This window comes from Clytia hemisphaerica, unplaced genomic scaffold (assembly GCF_902728285.1).
Source record: "Clytia hemisphaerica strain Z4C2 unplaced genomic scaffold, Clytia hemisphaerica genome assembly, whole genome shotgun sequence".
NCBI lineage: Eukaryota > Metazoa > Cnidaria > Hydrozoa > Leptothecata > Clytiidae > Clytia > Clytia hemisphaerica.
Window position 1 is genome coordinate 255127 of NW_027103432.1, and position 20143 is coordinate 275269.

The following is a 20143-nucleotide window of genomic DNA, read 5'->3' on the forward strand; positions in this document are numbered from 1 at the left end:
ACCTAATTTTCATATCCTTTCCCGAAAAAGCAGTGGTAATTTATTTTTGAACGCTTTCTGAAAATCTTTATACTACAGAGGGTTATTTGAAAAGTGAAGTCATAAATTAAGGACCTAAAAGGGCCAAAAATGTTTTTCAATCGAATACGCTTTTTTCTGATAGTTCCAGGACCCAAATTTCAGCCACATACTATTTTTAAGGTAAAATTCTTTATTGAGCTAATTCTACCAGACTTAATCATCCGTAGAACAAAGAAAAGAGAAGCTACGTGCAAGTAATTTTTAATGATGTTATTTCATTCACTTACAACGTTAAATTACAAATTAAATGTTCCCCGGTAAACTATTTACCAGCCCTCTCACAAGTCGACCACGCCTCTAAGGGTTGATTTCCTTGAAACAATCAGCTCAATAAGTCTTCGCCAAAATCAACAAGACGGTAATAACAAGATCTTTCTTTTCAAATGGTTTCGAATAGTTTTAGTGAAAAATATGTAAATAAGAGAGTCCGACAAATACCCGAAACTATACATGGCACTTGAAACGACGCCAAGCCAAGGTGGCCCTGTAGCGCCACAAACCGCCAACCCCAGATAAATTGAATCCATTATCGCCCAACAGACAAAGAAAGCTAGTATAATTAGCATAGGAAGTTTAGTCACATTTTTCATTCTTTTCTTATAACGTTGAGATTCTTCACCAAGCAAACGTCGACTTCTTTTTTGAACGATTTTGAAAATCCAAAAATAACAGAAAATGAAAGTGACGAGGACCAAAGTATCAGCTAAAGGCCAAAAATACAGTGTTTGAAACATTATAAATTGTGTCTTTGTTTTCTGCATAAGATACAAAACGAAAGACACCATGATGGAAAATATGAGATTTGAAAAGAACACTACTTTGACCGCCATATTGGCTTTGCTTGACTCGTACTTCAAGTTCAGACAAACAAAGACAGCTCTGTCTATGGTAAGCGACATGAGGATTAACATTATCAAGGTGCCAAAAATACCGGTAACGAAGATATCCAGGTGAAGCACAATGGAAGCAGTATAGGTTCGAGTGAACGGTTTTATGGTGTAATGTAGGTTATGTACCACTTCAATTATGCTCAGACAAAGCAAGTAGCGCGCTTGTATCTTTTGCCAGTGCTGTCGGAGATGTACAGTTCGCAATAAATAGATTCCAAGCAGATGACATATGGTCGGAAAAATACGGAATACCGAAGATAAAACAGTCTCCCATTGCATTATGGATCGTTTTTAGATGGTTTAGAGGTCGATTAAATAAACCTCGTGCTAACTTTATTGTCGAGATGAGTATTATCACTCGAAAGATCAGTCCTTTTTTATCAAAATACGATAAATCCCTTTTTTCAAAGTTTATTATTCACTCAAAAGTCACTTTCAAGTAGATAATTTTCTTACTAATCCAATATTTGGTCTGGCCATTATAGAATAAGATATTTAGCGATTGAGTATTTTGATGGAGAAATTGAAGAGAAAAATCTTAAATTGGATTTCTAATTATTTTAGAAACAATATTACCCATCCAAAATTTCACAAGAAAAAGAGGAAAAATTCTGATTGAAAAAAAACCACCGACCGTGTAAGTGAACTAACTCATGGCCAAGGACTAAAAAATAACATAATCCCAAGAGTCTTTCCCCGACGAAAATTCAATGAGGTTGTTTCCTCTAAACAACTATTTCACTCAAATTTCTTGTTTTTTTTTTCAAGCATTCGTCAAAAAAAAACAAAAACTAATTTTTCCCTTTGCAATAAAACACCTTACTTGTTGGTCGTTGAAGAAAAGGATTTCTGCTTTATGGTCGTTGTTTTCCAGGGAACTGGGCACGAACGAAAGGATGACCTCCACTTCACCCATGGATGGTATCGTCACCTGAACCAAGAACGTAAATAAAATGTGTAATAAGAGCATAGCGTTCTAGATCGAGTTTGCTAGGATTATCTGATATTCCTATGGTGGATTGGCCGCAGCCCACGCTAAAGCTCTAAAGGAGCGGGCCAATTCCCCGTCGAAGAGGAATGATAGATCTCCAGTTGGGTTCAACTACCCTTTTGCGTAAAGCTAAAAATATTACGGTTGGACCCACCAATCCCCGAAAACGAGGGCTGGGTCACTAGACCTCCCGCTACAAAATCTTTGACGCGGTCTTGCAAAATTCCGTAATCTAAACCTTCCAGATGTTGAAAATCTTTCCAACCTTCAGAGCTTTAGCGTGTCGGATAAAGATTTCTGCATCTGGGTGCCAGATGATTGCTAAGCTTTTGATTTAGAATGCAAGAGCTATTTTGTTATATTAATTTGATTCTTATAAAGTAGATGCTCTTGAGAAAATAAATTTAAAATACTCAAATTGTCTGCCATAAATAAGAAATCACTAATGATAATTTAAGTTAGCCAGTTCGTCAATTGTGAAACTGCTTAGGTTATCTAATTGTTTTATGCCTATCGTAAAGGATCCACTTTCGCGCGACAAGAGCGAAAACCTTTTGACGTTTTTGTAAGGTCATTGGTCGGATGAAAAATGAAGCAATTCTATTGGTCAAAATTGACGTAACGGATGAAAAAATGTAGAATTTCCTTCAACTTTTTATTTTGCTCGCACGAAACTTTTTTATGACTTTTTTATGACGTAATCTTTTCTTCAGGCAAAAAAGGTAAAATGTCTGCAATCGTTGCATTGACATTCTCAAAGGCAAAGACAATTTAGACGTAGTTTCCTTGTAAATTCGTTGCCAGTCCGAAGTAAAACCCGACGCAGTTAAGGTGTATACTTTCGCTAATGCCAAATTAATAATGGTTTCTAATTCACACTTTTACCTTTATATGACTGCCAACTCTTACCAGTGCCATCAGCAAGGGGAGGAGACTAAAAACGAGTTTGTCAGGGCATCTTCTTTCGGGCGTGGCTACTTGATTTTCAAAGACAAAGTTCACTCCCTTGTTGCTCAACACGACTGGGAAACAGAGACAGGGTGTGAAAACCCTCTATTGGAACCAGGGGAGTAAAAATAAAAGGTATACCTTCATATTATCTACTCCTTCAAGTTGGAAATTATTTGGATTCGAACACGTGATGTCATAAGTGACGTCATCAACTGATGGATTGACCAATGGTATCCCTTGGTAACAGCTCCTGGTGTGAATTGAGAAAAAATACAAGTCAGATTCAATTATATTCTCATATCTTTTGTTTCCATTTCAACTCCTTGCTCGATCGCTTTGCAGATTTTTTACGGCTAGTTTTCTCTTTGAAAATATAGTTGACACTCTCTAATTTGATTTTGAAGGGGAATGGATTTTCATCGAAAAAGAGAGCATATCGAAAGTTTCGTTTAGTAGAATTTTTTGTTGACGGTAGCTATCAATATTGTCGAATAATGGAGCATATCGCATAGTAGAAAGTTAAATTTGAGAGTGTCAACTATATATGATTTGAAAATCAATGTAACCCAGAACATATGGTTCTCGGAAAAATAAAATACAATCAGGGAGTCTTAAATTCAAAAAAGACTCTCTTACTTTCCCAATGGACATTGCATGATGGGTAATTGTTTAGGTAGAGGATTTTCAGCGATTAGCACCATATCATACCAGAATTCTGTACATGAATCACTCTGGAAGATGACGCTGAAAATAAGTAATTGAATAAGATTCTAGAGATTAGAATCCAAGAACGAATATCAAAAACATACCGACGTCAGTACGAGGATTTTGACGTCAAATCATAGTAGAGCTGACAGTTAGTTGGTCTTAAAGCGGCTGTATTTCTTTGTGTGTTTTAGTCAGAGAGTTGTTGTAATACAATTTTTTGCTCAGAATTTCAAGCTCTATCAGATGGTACCAATCATTGTCGTTTATTTTGACTTTTTAAAATCAGGTATTTTCTTACCCCTTATTTTCCCTTGCAGTTTTGCCTATGGCGTGACTGTTTTGGTCATAAAAAGTTTTCCCGGGCCTAAGCCGCGTCCTCCCTCTCAAAAATATCTTGTAATATACTGTTCTTTGGAATAGACTAAAATGGTTAGGTCGTAGAAAAGATGTCACGGAAACCCAGGCTTAGCCCCCTACTATTTCCTAAAATATATCATTTTTATTTAACCAATGCCATTAAAAAAGAGACAAAGACTAGAGGTTGGATTAGTGCCTAAATTCGGCGTTTTGGAAGTTTCATGGAATGAAACAAGAAATTTGTCGTTTAAAAAAATCTTTGCTCATAATCATTAATTTCGTCGAGTTTATTGGCAAATTCCTCAGCTTGCCCTATTCATGACATTCATAACGTATTGTTTTATATGTAAACACCCAAAAAAGCTCGGGCGTTTACCACTAATTCTGAATTAAAACAATAAAACTACTGGCAAATGTTTCTGTATAAAACATTACGTCATAAATATCATGAATAGAGCTATTGATCGAGTAAGTGCTAATCACCTGGCTTTGGACTTTCCAGTGACAATGGGATTGTATTGTAGTTGATACACAGTGGAGGAGAACGGTTTGACAGCCACCGATGCTTCTCCGTAGAGGTGAAATCCATCAATGATGACGTCAAGATGAAGCTCTTCATTTTGAGGGTTTTTCAACAAGAGTTCGATTGAAGCCGACGAGAAGACATAGGCTTGAACTTCTAAACATTTGATGGGCTCAGTTGGGATGGAGTTGATACGTAAAGAATACCTTGAAGAGAGAAAGAGAATTTGGTGACCAATGCTGGAGTTTTTATAAGATACTTCACTAATTGGTCATTTGAAGTAATAGAGATGACGCGTTCTTTAGAAAAAGTAACAAAATTGTTTTATTACTGGTTAACGACCAACCAAATCAAATAAGAGCTTGTAAAAACTCCAGCTTGTCCCAACGCTTGATCATAATTACGCATCAGTACACCGTCTTTTGGAAAAATTCAAGCTAGCCTATCAGGGTCAAAGCAACTCCTCCGCAAACCATGTGAAATGACAGCTTTGCTACCATTTTGTGTCGCTTTGCAGGACAGACATTATATTCTTTGAGTATCATATCGACCCTTTTACGCCGGCCCTTTATATTCTATTTCTATTTTTTGCTTGGCCTTATTTAATCCCGAACTCTTATGTCAGCCCTTAGTAAGCCAGCAATGGAAAAAATAAGGTTGGTTAGAGCTGGCGTAAAAAAGGTCGATAAAGGGTATAATACACTGTACACTGTACATATGGCACCAAAGCCTAACACTTCCAATGAAAATAGGCTATTTGAATGGCCTAGTTATATTAAAAAATATGTTTTTTTTTAGATTACACAATAAGAATACCATATTTTGTAAGGTCTTCTAAATTGTGTGGATTGATTGATGTGTTGAAGTGAAGAGCATTCAGTGGAGATCAAAGGAGGAGCGTTGTTCGAATCTTGTGAAAGATGACTCTCCTTCGTTGTGTTCTTTCCACCCTCCTCATCATCATCACTGTCTATATCGTAAACACTAAAAGCGAAGGAAAATAAAATAATTTAATACAAAAATCAATCAACTAAATGACATGTCAAGATTGATAAGCCTAAAAAAAATACGCAGAATCTGGAGTCAACGCCAATTTAAAATTTCATATGAAAATTAACTGGGGTCAGAGTACTTAAATTTTCTACTTCGTTAGCAAAGGTCAGTCTGGAAATTCAACATATCCGGAGCTTAGACACGTGCCATGAACACACACGTAGGTTCGCTTACCGATCGAGACCCATCTCACGGACAAAGTTAGCATCATAAACGAAGCATACGACGCCGTCCTGAACACCCCGTCTTTGCGTCAATATATTAAAAGGAACGGAAGCCGTTTGTTGAGGAAGTACCGTAATGAAGGGTGGTCCGGTAATCGAATCCAAGTCAGAAAACGTCTGAAATGAAATGAAATTATAATGAAGACAATAATCTAGTTACGTTATCGGCCCTTTTTATGCCAGCCCCTAATTCAGAGTTGACAACTTTTTTTTTTTTTTGAATTATCAGCACACCTCTGGTTGAGGCTTCGCCCACTTGTGTACTTTCTCTCGCCATCTGGTTCCATCACGTGCGTATCGTTGGGCCGTTGCTAATGGAAGACCTGTGTCTTCCCTGATTTTATCTTGCCATCTTTTTGCAGGTCTACCTCTTCTTCGTGTGCCTTGGAATTCATTTTTCAAACATATTTTAGCTAGACTTTCCTCGGGCAGTCTTGCTACATGCCCAAACCAAGACAAGCGTCTCTTTTTGATAAGATAGACAATCGGCATTTTGAGCTTTGCTCTCTTACGTAGCCGTTTGAGTGATATCCGGTCTTGGAGTCTAATCCCCAGTATGGAGCGAATACAATTGTTTTCGAATACCGAGAGCTTGTTTTCATCAAGCTTTGTTAGAGACCAGGTTTCCACGCCGTATATTGCGACAACTTTTACGCCGGCCTTTATTACGCCAAAGCTCATTTTTTCCATTTTTAGTTTGACCCTAACTTAATTCCGATCCCTAACGTCGATTAAAAAAATAGTTCAGTATGGAGCGGCGTAAAAAGGGCCGATAAGGTATTTGATTCGTCAGTGAATATACTAACGTGAATATAAGCTTGAAACAGAACAAAGATGGATTCCGAAAGGGAGATGAACAATTTCTACTGCCCAAAGTAAAACCAAAAAAGGGTAATGGAATGAATAGGTGGATGAAATGAAACATGTTACATAAAAATTCTAAAGCTTGGGAAAGCTAACAAAAATTTGGATTCGGCAACTACGAAAATGAAAATAAAGAATACCATGCAATAATTAATTCAATTTTTATTTCCAATTATCAAATTCCAGTATTGGTCGTGCCTGTACCGGGGGGAGTACTCAGGCAAAACAGTTGTCGGATAGCTGCGAGCCAAAAGGTTCCATTGTTACACCCTCGACAGTCTCGACCAATTCACTCTCTGAAAGGGTCCAAATCTTACGAAAATCGAAAGTCCCCCCTCCCAAAGGGTAACGATTTTTTTTTTAATTTGGAACAAAACTGAGTGAAAATCAGCAAAACCTTAATACAAATAATCGAATTATTCTTGTTCAGAATAAAACTTAAAACATTGTCTGCCGTACCTGGAATACCATCTTGTATGGCATTTTGTTTGCCACTTCCAAAACCTTCATTGTCCTACAAAAGAAAAAGAAACCTTGAACTAATTCATATCCTTTTGATAGGTTAACAAAAGTCTAGATAGGTGTAGTGTAGTGTATTTTGGGATATTTTTCATTGTTCTTTGGGAAACTTAACACTAAGTCGCTGTCTTCGTGAAAAGGTCCACAAGAAGCATGTTCTTAAGACATTCAGGGCCTTTTCTGAAATCTAAAGAAATTATCAGATGGTTTGTAGATTCCTCTTTTGGTTCTGAGCATTACGTCCAAATCTATTTGTCTGATTCGTTTCTTATCTCGAGATATTCAAGTCAAACGTTTAAGACCATGTTCGGCACGTGACAGAAATGAAGCCATTCTAGAAGTGACGTAAAACATGAATTTAGCCAATAGAATGGCTTCATTTTGTTTTGAAGTGAAACGGAACCGTAGCGTGTGAACGTGGTCTTAGACTTAAGCAAAGGCATAAGATCATAAGATTTTGGACAAAAATAGCAAGCAAATATATGTGAAATACCTTTAGAGAGAGAAAGCGAAATAATAAACTTCTTACTTCTTTTTGACTCAGACTACTCTAACAGAAAACGTCCTTACATGAAGACCAAATTTCATATCAGTTCTTGAAAATAATCTACAATATATATGTAAGCCCCCTTCTTAAACTATCCCCCTTTTTCATGGAAATTTCTGAGGGGGGGGAGGAACTATGAAATAAATCTTACGGCTCGTTAACAATGCAATCAATTTGTATTTCATCCAATGGTAGAGGTTTGGTAGCCAGTCCTTGTAAATAAAAACTTCTCTCCGCTCCATTGCTTTTGTTCTTTAACAATAAACGCCCCTTGGTTTGGAAAGAAGAAAAGAGTACATTCAATAGTAACAGCTCTACCAAGAAACGTAGGTCAGGCAAACCCCAATTCACAATATACACCAAAACTTTTTTGCTTGTTTTAACGGCCGATGACTTTAAAAAAGTTCTATAAACCCACTTTTTAAACCCAATTTTTTTTGACTAAATTATCATATGACCGCTGACCTTAACATATCCTGACCTAAGCTATATCCTCGATCTTGGATCGGAGTTTTTTTTAAGTGGCTCACTGATAATAGCACAACTCAATATAGGTCAGTTTACAATTAAATGAAATTTCCAGTTTAATTTTTTTTACCCACATTGAGTAGCGTTGTAAAGGTTGGATTTCTAGAACAAAGAAAAAGAGATTTCGAATAGCAGTCAAAAGCTCAAATGATTTATTTACCTCAACTTTTCCTTCGTAGACAGGTTGAAAGCAAAGTGGATATGGTGTAGTAGCACGGGCGTAAGCAGTAATAGAGGGCGGACCGGTGAATCCTTCGCCCTCAATAACTGAAGTCAAATGCCAATCAAGATCACTGTGGTTTACCTGATATGTAATTGTATAGGGGAGAGGTTATGATATTTTGACCCTCGTTCCGTGTTTTTATGTAAAAACATCGTGTTCTTATAAAAAAGTTCATCAGAAAAGTTATCCAAAGGATGCGAAATACGTTCTCTAATTCGAAGTTCTATCATTCGATCATGGAGCGTTTCATTGTTCGATAATATTGAAAGTCACCGTCAACGAGAAACTCTCAAAAAACGACACTGTACTATTCGATATACTCCCTTGTTCGATGAAAATCCGTTCGTTTCCCCTTGAAAATCGAATTAGAGAGAGAGAGTCAATTGTATGATCGACGAACAAAAGTCAATTTATTGCGATTGAATTTGTCAAGTGAAAACATGACACTAGTCTACACAATAGACAGCTCCAGACTTTTAGGCCTTACTCCGAAGAGTAGGGTTTTACGCTCGAAACGAAGATATGACGTAACCTAGCACGACACGTCATCATTAGACGGACATTCATACTACAATCATGGTCGGAATATATTGAAATTTTTGTGTATTTTAACGTTTTTTAGAATTTAAAGTTCGGGCGAGAATTGCTATTCTAGTTTTTCCACTTTCTTTCATTGAAAATTTCGATTTTAGAAGGGTTCGGTGGCTTCTAGGCTCTATTCCAAGCATTATTGGAGCAAATTTGAGCTTTTAACTCCTGAGATCCTGAGGTGTTAAGTCTCAAGTCTCATGTTAAAGCTCAGAGTTAAAACTCTACTTTCCAACTGTAGTTTAAGGCGCTTAAAAATCATTTTTTGTGTTTAAAATTTCGCCGGGAACTCCCTTTTGTCTCAAATATTTTGTCCATGATTGTACATACCACAGGGACATTCTGAACAACACTCTGATGTGCTGGTGAAGTGAATTCCATCTCAACTTCAGAATGAGGATTTTTGATGGTACATTCAATACGGTATACACGAATATCATTTGCTGCTTGCAACACTATTGAACAATTATAATGGCCAGCATCACAAGCCTTGATGGTGATCGGTAATTTTACTGTCTCTTCCACTGTTTGAAAGGAAAGAGAAGAACAATAAAAATCATACACGCTTTTTATGGGAACAATTTTATAAGAACACAAGGCTGAAAATTGACCAAACCTGAGAACAAATTAAGAACAATCCTGACCTCAGATTTCAGAAATCACTACTAAAGTAAAAATTAAAAATTAAAAAGTAAAAAAAAACATTTTAGATTTTAAGTGAAGAAAATAAACATATTAAGAACATCGTAAGAACGATGGAAGGATATGGAATACAGGTAACAGTCTAAGAATAATCCTAAGTCTCAGAAATTAATCAAAAAGTTCTGATTTTAGCAAAAAATTAACCCGTTTTTGAATTTTTAAGTAAAAAAATTAAGCCTATTCGTAAGAGCATCTAATAAGCCTATGAAAATTTCAAACACATTAGGCTAAATTTATTGGTTCTTATAAAAAAGTGTGTATAATATCAATAAGAGAGATGAAAGTCAGTTGTAAAATATTCAGGAGTATCTCGCCATCAGAGGCCATCTGTTCAATTTCTCGATGTTTTCAAGGTTCCCGGTCTTTAAAAAACCTGCAAATGCTAGCGAAATGTTAAAGGTTTTGTTTTTAAATAAGAGTGATATATCGTTTGCTTACTATTCATCAATTTTAATTCACAAGCTTTTCACATTGGATTGACACGAATGTGGAGCAATATTGGTCAGAAAGAGGAAAAGAAAAATCATTTTTTCTATATCAGCATAATATAACAATAGGCAAACTCTGTCCTAATATGAAATGTGTGTCTGATATGAAACGGGAACACTTATGTAAGAATAAAACCTTTAAGTAACATTGTGAAATATGCTTAGCATTGGCGTGGGAATGAAATGACTTACTACATGAGCTCGTCGTGTCCACTGGAATGGTTATGAGGTCTGGGCAAGAGAAGAAAGGGGATGATACTTCCACCGAGTGTTCTTGTATAGTACCAAATATGCCGAGTAACTCGGACGGGTGTTTGTAATCAGCCTTATCATTGATCTGAAGACAGGAAAGGGCGGACAAAATGGTTTCCGCTGATGTGATACCGGTGCGCTCGCGTCGACGCATTTCTTTTTCGCTCATTCTTTGTTCTGTAGCCAACACTGCGAGAAAAAAAAATTAAAATTAACAAATGTAATTGTTCAAACAAACTTGTTTGGGGTTTCCAAAAAAGGAATTTAACCGGTTGAAAAAAGTGCCCCCAAATCACTGAACCTTTATAAATCTGCTATATCTGCCATATTTGATTGGATTTTTTTGAAAGTCGTACTCGCAAAGAAACCAGTGTTGAAAATTTACGACGCTACATCATTAGCGTATTAGGGGCCAACTTTCAAAAAAAAAAACTCTGATCAAAGATTTTGTCTAGCAGGGATTGGGAAGCAGCCTCCAGGGTCTATATAAAGCTCAGTGTCCGAAATACAACTATAATATGTTTAGACTTACAAAGAGCTTTTCCTCTAGCATAGTTATGAACAGGCAAATCTAATTCATCAAGCGTTTCCGTATCAGCTTGACAATGCATATAGATGATGGAGTTATCTTCCCTTAACAACCCTTGACTGTGATGTGAAGCCATGGCACTCGTCACTCGGCTACCATTTTGTTTTTCCTCGTTGTCATGGAAAAAAGGAACTTCCGTTGGTAACGGTAAAAGGGACTCGGCATGAATTGAGTACAAAAATTCGCCAATTTCTTCATTCAGGAAAAGTAAAGAACATTGTCTGGTACCAAGGTCGAATGGCAGGAATTGGATTTCAACATCTGTGGTTGCGTATGGACCGAGGTCGATGTATTTGTCCGCAGACCAGAACACACTCAATAGCGGTGTTCCTATAAAATAAAGCGTAAAACAGAGCCTTTCTCAACATTAAAACAATATGACTTTTATAATCTCAGCCGATTTTTTCAGTTCAATATTTGTAGTAAGCAATACTTGATATTCAATATTTCTTTTAGAAGTAAACATTACTACTTACGGTTTTCAATCGCCAACTTTTGAAATAATTCACTGACACTTTTCTCCGACTTTCTCTTTTTCACTTTCTTTTTTTGCCTAAAAAAATCAACGAATCAATTTTGCTAAAGTGTTTTCACAGGATACTTTCTAGGTCAAAAAACAAAATTTTCTTAGAAATATAAAGATGATTCCAGGGTCGAAAGGAATCATGGGTAATCAGGACCAGTAACCTTTCATAATGATTTTCTTTTGGTCCTGGTTGGTCCAATATATTGGATATTTATATTGTCCAACCAACACGAAGCTGTTATAGGGTGCAATCAGTCCTGGTTACCCATGATTCATATGGAACGTAAAATGGCCTTTAAAGAATCTTTTAAGCTTTAAACAACCGAGACGATTGGAAGAGCCCAGCTTCACCACAGCGTCCACCTGACGTTCCGTCCATATAACGTTAGATGAACGTTGAAGCAACGTTGTGTGTCAGCTAGGAGAATCCAACTTACCCATGGTCGGTTCTTGAAGAAGTATTGTTGGATTTTTTCTTCGAAATGTTGGATGCAATAGGTTCCATATTATGAAGGTTAGGGTCTGTTTCCACTAGAACCATACGAAATGATCCTCCCAATGAGAATGGGTTCTTAATCGGGAATGTGATTTTCTTCAACTCGTAACAAGGTGATGCGAATTTCAAAGTTTTCTAGAAATGAGAATTGTAATACATACATCATAGGTTGATTGACTGTCATAATTTGTTTGAACAGATGTTCGTTCATGATTTATCTGATTATATTCCGATGGCGGATTGGTGTCCACTCATGCTAAAGATCTGATAATAATCTAATACACTCTTCTCGAGATGCATAAATTTATTGTTGTCCTCATTTTCAAACAGATTTCATTGCTATAAAATTACATATTCACAATGATAATTGTGTTGTTTACACCTCATGAGACATTTTGAATTTCAAGTACTTTTGTTTCAGAGTTAATGTTTGCCTTTTGGGAATTTAAATTGGTTTTTAAATGTATAATTTCATAGCAATAAAATCTGTTTGAAAACGAGGACAATAATAAATTTATGCATCTCGAGAGGAGTGTATTTCCCATCGGAGAGGTATGATAGGCGGCCTTTGACGTGCTACATCTCCGCAGTCGGGTTCAACTACCCTTGCACGTAGGCCTGAAAATAAACCTTTCAAATGTTGAAAGTTTTCCCCATCTTTAGAGCTGCTTTAGCGTATCGGAAGAAAATTTCTACATTGGGTGCAATATAATTCATTGTTTGAGATTCTTCAAACAAGGTAAACCTAGGGGCACCTTCTTTCCGTATCCCCCCCTAAAGATGACATTTCTTAGAGACTTTTACAAGGAGAATCAGCGACACAAAAACACAGGGTTAACTACAATACAATAACATTGAGGTCATTCTGGTGCAGAGTGCTGCAGATGTAGATAACAATCAGTGTGAGAATGAAATCATATCCCCTTGCACCAGAGAGGTGTTATAGTTAGAAAGAGTTACAGCGGAAGTCGGGTTGCTATGGTTTCCTATTATTTTTCGAGAACAATATGTTCTGAGTCAAACTTATTAGAGCCAATCACTTTATATACCCGGACCAAGTTTCTCAATCCCGGCCAAGCAAAATCTTTGATCGGAGTTTTTTGAAAAGTGGTACGGTAATGGCGGCACTACCCAATAGCGGTGTAAATGAATTGAGAGCGCTACTTTCCCTCGAATACTTTTGGTGATGTAGCGTCGTTCGACGTTAATTCTTAACATTGTAATGGCTTCTTTACGGGTACCAATTCAAAAAAAATTTGATCAATGATGGCGGATATAGCTTAGTCCAGGGTTATATAAAGGTCAGTGGAGCCAATTCTTTTACGCAGTTTTTGACATCTCTCTGGACAGACAGATAGAATAAACATTGGAACCTTACCAGTGGGTTGATTGAATTGACGATTCCTTTCAACATAAAGGTCATTGTTGATCCAACACCCGACCCAACTCTCTTTCCAACCAGTACTAAAGTACATTCACATTCGCGCAAGAAACGACTCTTGAAGTCCACTGAAATCTCCACTTGACCTTTGGCTGGTACCTGAATGCAAGATAAGCGAAATTTGATCAGTAGTACTAGCAGGTACTGGGGCATCTGATGAAAATCTACAACACTCTCGCTGTCGAAATTACTTGAAAGTAATATGTGAAGAAATAAGAATTTCTGTCCAACTATAATCACTCAGGAGATTCGGGTGGCAGAGCAAGTGTATTGCCTATTTATTATTTTTGTATACAAAACTAGTAAATTTTTTATGAGGCTTCTTTTTTTGGCACTTTCAGCCGAAAATGGGTTATATAAGCCGAATACCTTTTTTTATCGTTATTTGATCCTTAATTTGTTTAAATTTCAGCCACTCTAGGACAGGCTAAGAACAATGTCTTAAGTGGCTCTTATTGTTGGGCATTTTTAGCCTCGTTGCTCTTATGAGATGGCTCAAAAACCAAACTGGTACATTGGAGAAAATAATAAGCGAGATATGCTTATTACCTGTATAGTGTTTCCTTGAAGGACGTTGAAATCTTGCGCATGTTTTCCCACCAATATCGCTTGGTATACGATGGCTTTATTGCTGGGGTTCTGTAGCTTAATCTTTGGAGAATAAAAACAAACATCTTATCAGTATCCCCGAATGTAAAACGCCACATTGTGGTGCCATGGCCCCCCAGCGGAGCTTTTTTGAAGGGGCGCCGAAGAGCAAGGGGCGCCAAAAGAGATTTTTTTAAACGCCTTAATCTTAAAAATCATACTTTATGCGCCTTAAAGGGCGCAGTTTAAGTTTCTTTTCACTCTAGCAAGTGTCAAATTTGTCTATTTTTATTTAGTTATTTAGGGTATCTTGGCAGTCGATTTTCAAAAATTTTCTAGTCGGCCCCAACCATGGTGGGGCTTGTTTATTTTTCCATTCATCAAGGATATATCTACTCTTATCCACTAAATATTCCCTTCCTCATTATGCCTAGGCAAATGAATTAGTAAAACTTTTGAAGCTGGTGGGTGGGGCGCCACTTTGGAAAATTGGGGGGGGGGGCGCCATTTAAAAAAATTGACTTTGGCCCCTCCAGAAAAATTTTCACACAACGCCACTGGTTTGGTACAGGCTATATGATGATATAAGGAATCCGTTAGTGGCAAACCATCCAATCCAGATCCGAGAAAGAGAGAAAAAGACTTTAATACCTGCTTGGTGACAGTGGAGAATAAACTACCAGTGAATTGAACTGTTTTGCTTGGCAAATAATGCGGTAAACGTTGGTACAAATGTACACAAAGCAATACGATGTTCACAGGGTTTGGTTCCGTAATATCTGTAGCGATGATGTCATAATCTATGCCCAGTTTTCTTAAAGCATTGACGACTTTAAGTGCGTTGTGAAGACACTGTTCAGCAGAATTCGGTTGAGTGTATAAGTCTTTCAGTTCTGTAGAGACCTGGTAAAGAAAGTCAATGGCGCATGATTTATACTGAGACTGTTCTACAAGGAAAAGTAGGTGTAGCGTTGGTAAGCATAGTCATGTATTTTTACTTTTGAGGACGGTACAGTGACTGAAACATAATTGACCCGCCAAATCAGGGACGGCAAAGTGCCTTGCTTACCGTATTTCTCAGTCAGTTAAGATCTAGAAAAATCAGAAGCTAACCGTCTCTGTCACAGAAAAAACATACATACATAAAATCACAAATAGTAAGAATCTAGAAAGACTGAACAGTTAGTCAAATATTACCGGGCTATATATTAAATCTACACTAGTTCTGATTTATTGATATCAATGAAGGCACCAATGTTAGATAAATTACTCCACAAAACTCAAAATTAAAACTCCTCAAGAAAAACGCAGAAACTTACCACATAAGGGGCGTAAGCACAAATTAATGACGCTAAGACCAGACCGTCAACAAAATCATTCTCAAAATTCACGATCCAACGTGACGGCGGCTTAATACCTGACACACAAAAAAGAGAAAAGTAACAATCAGTAATTATTTTTCCAAGCCTACAGTGGAATATAATAGAATCACACAGTGTTCAAGAAAATTTGCAAAAAAAGCAAAATTCGTGATATTCATGACGTAATGTTTTATACGCAAGCACTCAAAGAAGATCGGGTGTTTGCCACTAATTCTGAATTTAAACAATAAAACTAATGGCAAACGCCCAAGCTATTTTGGGTATTTCTGTATAAAACATTACGTCATAAATATCATGAATATCAAGCCTATTATTTTAGCCTACAATCATTCATTTCATGAAATATCATGTTTTGAGCTTTTGGAAAACATTTCATTAATATAACAATAGCGTTCAGTTTGAGGTCGTTGTTGTTATTTTCTGCCCGCGCAGTTTGATTATTAGCCCGAGAGTGTCATTTGGGCCCGACGCGAAGTGGAGGGCGCAAATGGCACTAGAGGGCCAATAATCAAACTGCAAGGGCAGAATTAATGACAACAACGAACGAAAGGTTAACGCTATTAATATTATTATCCATATCGGACATTCAAACAATGTTTTTTTCTAGCGTCAGCCAAGTCTTTTCGCTTCAATGCAATGACTTCAACAAGTTTTGAGTACCCTTGCGAGCGGGCCGCAAATGACCGGTTTAGTTTAGTCTTTTCGCTTCAATGCAACGACTTCAATAAAGTTCCGTGCGGGCCGCAAATGACGTTATCGCCCTATAACCAGGGCGGTTAATGATATTTCAGCCCTCTGAAGCGCGACTCCTTAGTTTTCTCAGCGCGGGTATGACTATTTGAGTCATAGAACCTTTCAATACCGCCCGCCGCTCGAATCTTTAATGGCTTACTTAATGACCGCTATATGGATAATAATACCTGAATCATTTTGTCTCCAGCATTTGAGGCGTTGTTGTTCATAATGATGGTTCAACCAAGCCAACAAAATACGCTCACTTATGCTGTAGACGTTGCTACAGAAAGGATTAGGGTTGAACGTAGGTAAGGGAGGATAATTCTCAGGTAAGGTCAAATTCTTGTAATTGGAAGGTGTCAGCTTTGCTAGTACAAACACCTGCAAAAAAATTAGCAGGAAATTGTCAACATAACATCAAACAAAATACTGCTGAGATAATTTGGGAAGAACAAAGTTGACACTTGCAGTTTTATTATCGGATGTTTAAGATCTTTGGAAAAAACAATCAACATAAAAGGGCTTGCGGAACGAGCGTTCTGTTTTCGCAAAGCGAAGAAATTTCAAAATGTATAAGAAATCGACGACTCCATTATTAATACAGAATTTAAAAAACAAACTAATAAGACGTCCAATTTCACCAAGAATTTATTGCCAGTGAGTCATAACAATAATGTCAAAAAAGAAGGGGATGTTGGAAAAATTAAAAGACAGATAAAAAAGTCATTTGTACTCGATTTTGTAATACTTTAGTAGTAGTTTCAAAAAATCAATACAACTTTTCACAAAATAAAATAACAAAAATAAAAAAATAAAATTGTAAAGAGTAACATCGTAGCATGGACATAGGGGGATTACAGTGGTATTTTTAAAAGGGTAACACAGAGTATTTCATACAGGCCTTTTAAACTGAAAATAATTTGATGAGTTTTAAAAGATCATCTATAATTTTTCAACAAACCTGTGAAAAAAAACCCTATTTCAATCATGAAATCATTAAAACATTAACACATTGATGTGTAGTTTTAGTAATAATGTCATTCTCGTCATTGTTTTGATTCTGTAGTTTTAAAACAGTAAATGTGACATTGTAATATGGACTTTTTGATAGTTTAGGATGTCTTTGTCATAACTAAAAGTGGTAAAGAATAAAATTAATTTTTACAAAAATATCACTATATAATTTATAATTCACTACTAGTTTTCATACATTCATGCAATCAAAAAAGCAAATCATGCAATGGCTTCAAACCCCTTGAAACATTCCAATATTATAAGGCAGCGATCACGAACCTCTCCATACATTTCATTTTGCCAGTAACATGTTCAAGAATTTTGAGGAAAATGCTGTGAAAAAGCTTATTTTATTTGGAAATTATTTAGAGTGTTTGAACTGAATAATGACCACCAGCAGCAGTGAATTTGAAATTTTCTACTACTGACTTAAAAAGACTAAAAATAAAATGGAAGTGTATTTTCTGATTGCTGCCTTAACATGTAAAAGTTCATGTCATTAAAGCATCACATGTCACACAACAAAACATCCCATGTACCACCAAAACATTCACAATTTGTCCCCCTTCTTGTGTTGCATTATATTATACGTAGCTACATAATATTAATATTGAATCTTGATGGGAATCTGGTAATGTTTGCGTTTGCTTGATCTAGTTCCTAAGAGATATTATTTGTAATACACTCGAAACAATCCCACAATGCATCGCTTTTTTTAGAAAAGTCAAAAACTCTGATAAGGTCCATTAAAAAATAATGTGTCTGTTCTTCGCAGCATACCTCCTCAACAAATGCTACTGACCACACACAATCACCCAATATTTGATGGCGTATGTATGATCTTTTTCGTAAAAGCGTTTACACGTTTACTCAAATACACGTTGAACTGTGTATTGACAACATGACAAAAAAATCATTGTTCGGCTGAATGTATAGTTTAACCATGACATGACATTTCCAATAAAATTATAAAGTCTAAATTTTAAAATATTTCGAAATCTAAATGTTGCTTTAAATCTGACTTGACTACTGTTTGTTGACTCTATTTGGTTTCATCTCAAGCCATAAAAATAGTTTTCGATGAGATTAATTGATGTAATAGGAATGGTTACTCCAATCAATTGTCACAAAAATGTGCCATGAAGTATGGATGCCACAAGAAAAACAACTATCTGTCAGACCATTTTATTAAAAATTTCAGTTGACAACAAAAAACAGCCACACATTGTCACATTAGCAAGTGGATGGTAGGACAGCTCTCCTCTCCCAGAGGAAGTGGTAAAAAACCTCAAGAATGATACTCGAGTAAAATTTCCAATAAGTGTGAACAGCAGCAACGTTATTTTACAAGCAAAAGGTGCCTTCCAGCTTAAAAAATCAGCAGGATCCTGCCTTGACAAAAATCGCCATCTTTGTTTCGCAAGTGTGCAAAAGTGAAAGTTAGCAGCAACGACACAAAAACAAACATCTCGCACTTGATTGGATAGTCAAAATCGATATAATTTTAAAAACACTTTTATTTTATAAAATAAAGAAAAGTCTACTTTGCTCGATGTTTTTTCGTGAGCCAAATCGGTAGCATTTCTCGAACATATACAAATTTACGTCCCGCGTACGCAGATCTTGCCAAAGGATGCGGAGCGCGCGTTTGAGCGCGCTGCGCGCGCTCAAACGCACGTTCCGCAAATAATCATTTTGATGAAAAATGTTTTCAGTGGCCCCAGACCTATGTTTTCTTTCCGTCAATTGAGGTGTGTCCAGTAGCAACTTTTTCATCAAAGTGAAACTTTTTGCGTGCTTCAGTTTTCAAATGTTTCTATTTGATGAAAAACGTTTCAAGTGGCCAGACCTTAAGGCACTGTCCAAATCGAAGTGTTGGGAATCACAACCTAACTGAACTCTCATACAAAAAGATAAAAAAAACATCAAAGACCTTTATGATTTGTAGCAATAAATTAGTCCATGCTTTTCTCGACTTCATTTCGAAACCACCGTGGCAAGCAGTCACACAATCTTCACTTATTTCGTCAGAAGAAGATTCTTTTGTCATCATGATGTCACAGTAAAAATGGTAGTCAGCGGCGTCCAATAAATGATGGGCAGTCATATTCGCTACCATTCCCCCTTGACATCTAAAAGTACAAGAAGAGTGTCAACTTGATACTGAGGCCTGAAGGAGGAATTTAAAATCGTATACTTGACAGTGGTCATGTAGCCCGTTCTAGACGACACGGCTTTTTCTCTACACTGTCACGCCTTTTCCACTTTGCAACTTTTTGAATGTTTGGAGCTAGGATTTCGGATTTCAGATTTAGGACATTTTGACGTCAGTTTGAACTTTCGAAGCTTGAAAAATCGAATTTACGTCAAAACAATTGAAAGACTTGTTTTTTTTCTTCCGAAAATCATCAAAGTGGAATTCACCAAAAACGAGAATGAAAAATCCCGGTTTTTGGTGAGGTTCTCGCTACAGTGGTTAAAGCATGGTTCTTTGTCGAATTAAGAAAATATAACATTAGCACATTAGCATATATTTTTGAAATTTTGGAGAATTATGCTGAATTCTGAGACGGAAAAGCGTCTTTATCCTCCACTGAGACTGAAAATCATTTAACACTGACTTGATGAAAGTGATGAGAGTAGAGTAAATCCAGAGGATAGATTTGATGCGCTCTTTCTTGTCCACCGGAAGACTGGTGTTGCTAGGGATTCCGGGAACTTGTTTACCGCACATGTGCGAAATGAGTTCCACAATGTTCTTTCGGTTGCCGTTACAATTACCTGTCAAGGAAAAGAAGTTACATGTATTTCAACTACACTCGCATACGATGAATGACTTCATTGTTGGGGTAAAACTGAAACCAATTCGCCTTACAATGAATG

The 20143-nt window shown here is 36.7% G+C and overlaps 1 protein-coding gene across 1 annotated transcript in view; it reads right to left on the reverse strand.

Annotated features, from left to right (window-relative positions):
* The window catches only part of LOC136798057 (cilia and flagella-associated protein 47-like), a 96815-nt gene that overhangs the window by 11835 nt on the left and 64837 nt on the right, over nucleotides 1-20143 (reverse strand). The window contains exons 29-49 of the mRNA XM_067054641.1: nucleotides 19882-20041; nucleotides 19194-19392; nucleotides 16432-16627; nucleotides 15449-15546; nucleotides 14781-15032; nucleotides 14091-14192; nucleotides 13479-13640; nucleotides 12042-12235; nucleotides 11555-11631; nucleotides 11022-11408; nucleotides 10430-10678; nucleotides 9378-9571; nucleotides 8397-8540; nucleotides 7860-7978; nucleotides 7102-7156; nucleotides 5729-5895; nucleotides 5318-5485; nucleotides 4462-4707; nucleotides 3550-3657; nucleotides 3052-3163; nucleotides 1795-1902 (exon numbers count right to left, since the gene is read on the reverse strand). Of these exons, the coding sequence (XP_066910742.1) occupies nucleotides 1795-1902; nucleotides 3052-3163; nucleotides 3550-3657; nucleotides 4462-4707; nucleotides 5318-5485; nucleotides 5729-5895; nucleotides 7102-7156; nucleotides 7860-7978; nucleotides 8397-8540; nucleotides 9378-9571; nucleotides 10430-10678; nucleotides 11022-11408; nucleotides 11555-11631; nucleotides 12042-12235; nucleotides 13479-13640; nucleotides 14091-14192; nucleotides 14781-15032; nucleotides 15449-15546; nucleotides 16432-16627; nucleotides 19194-19392; nucleotides 19882-20041 (3497 nt within the window). The remainder of the gene's footprint in view (nucleotides 1-1794; nucleotides 1903-3051; nucleotides 3164-3549; nucleotides 3658-4461; nucleotides 4708-5317; nucleotides 5486-5728; nucleotides 5896-7101; nucleotides 7157-7859; nucleotides 7979-8396; nucleotides 8541-9377; nucleotides 9572-10429; nucleotides 10679-11021; nucleotides 11409-11554; nucleotides 11632-12041; nucleotides 12236-13478; nucleotides 13641-14090; nucleotides 14193-14780; nucleotides 15033-15448; nucleotides 15547-16431; nucleotides 16628-19193; nucleotides 19393-19881; nucleotides 20042-20143) is intronic.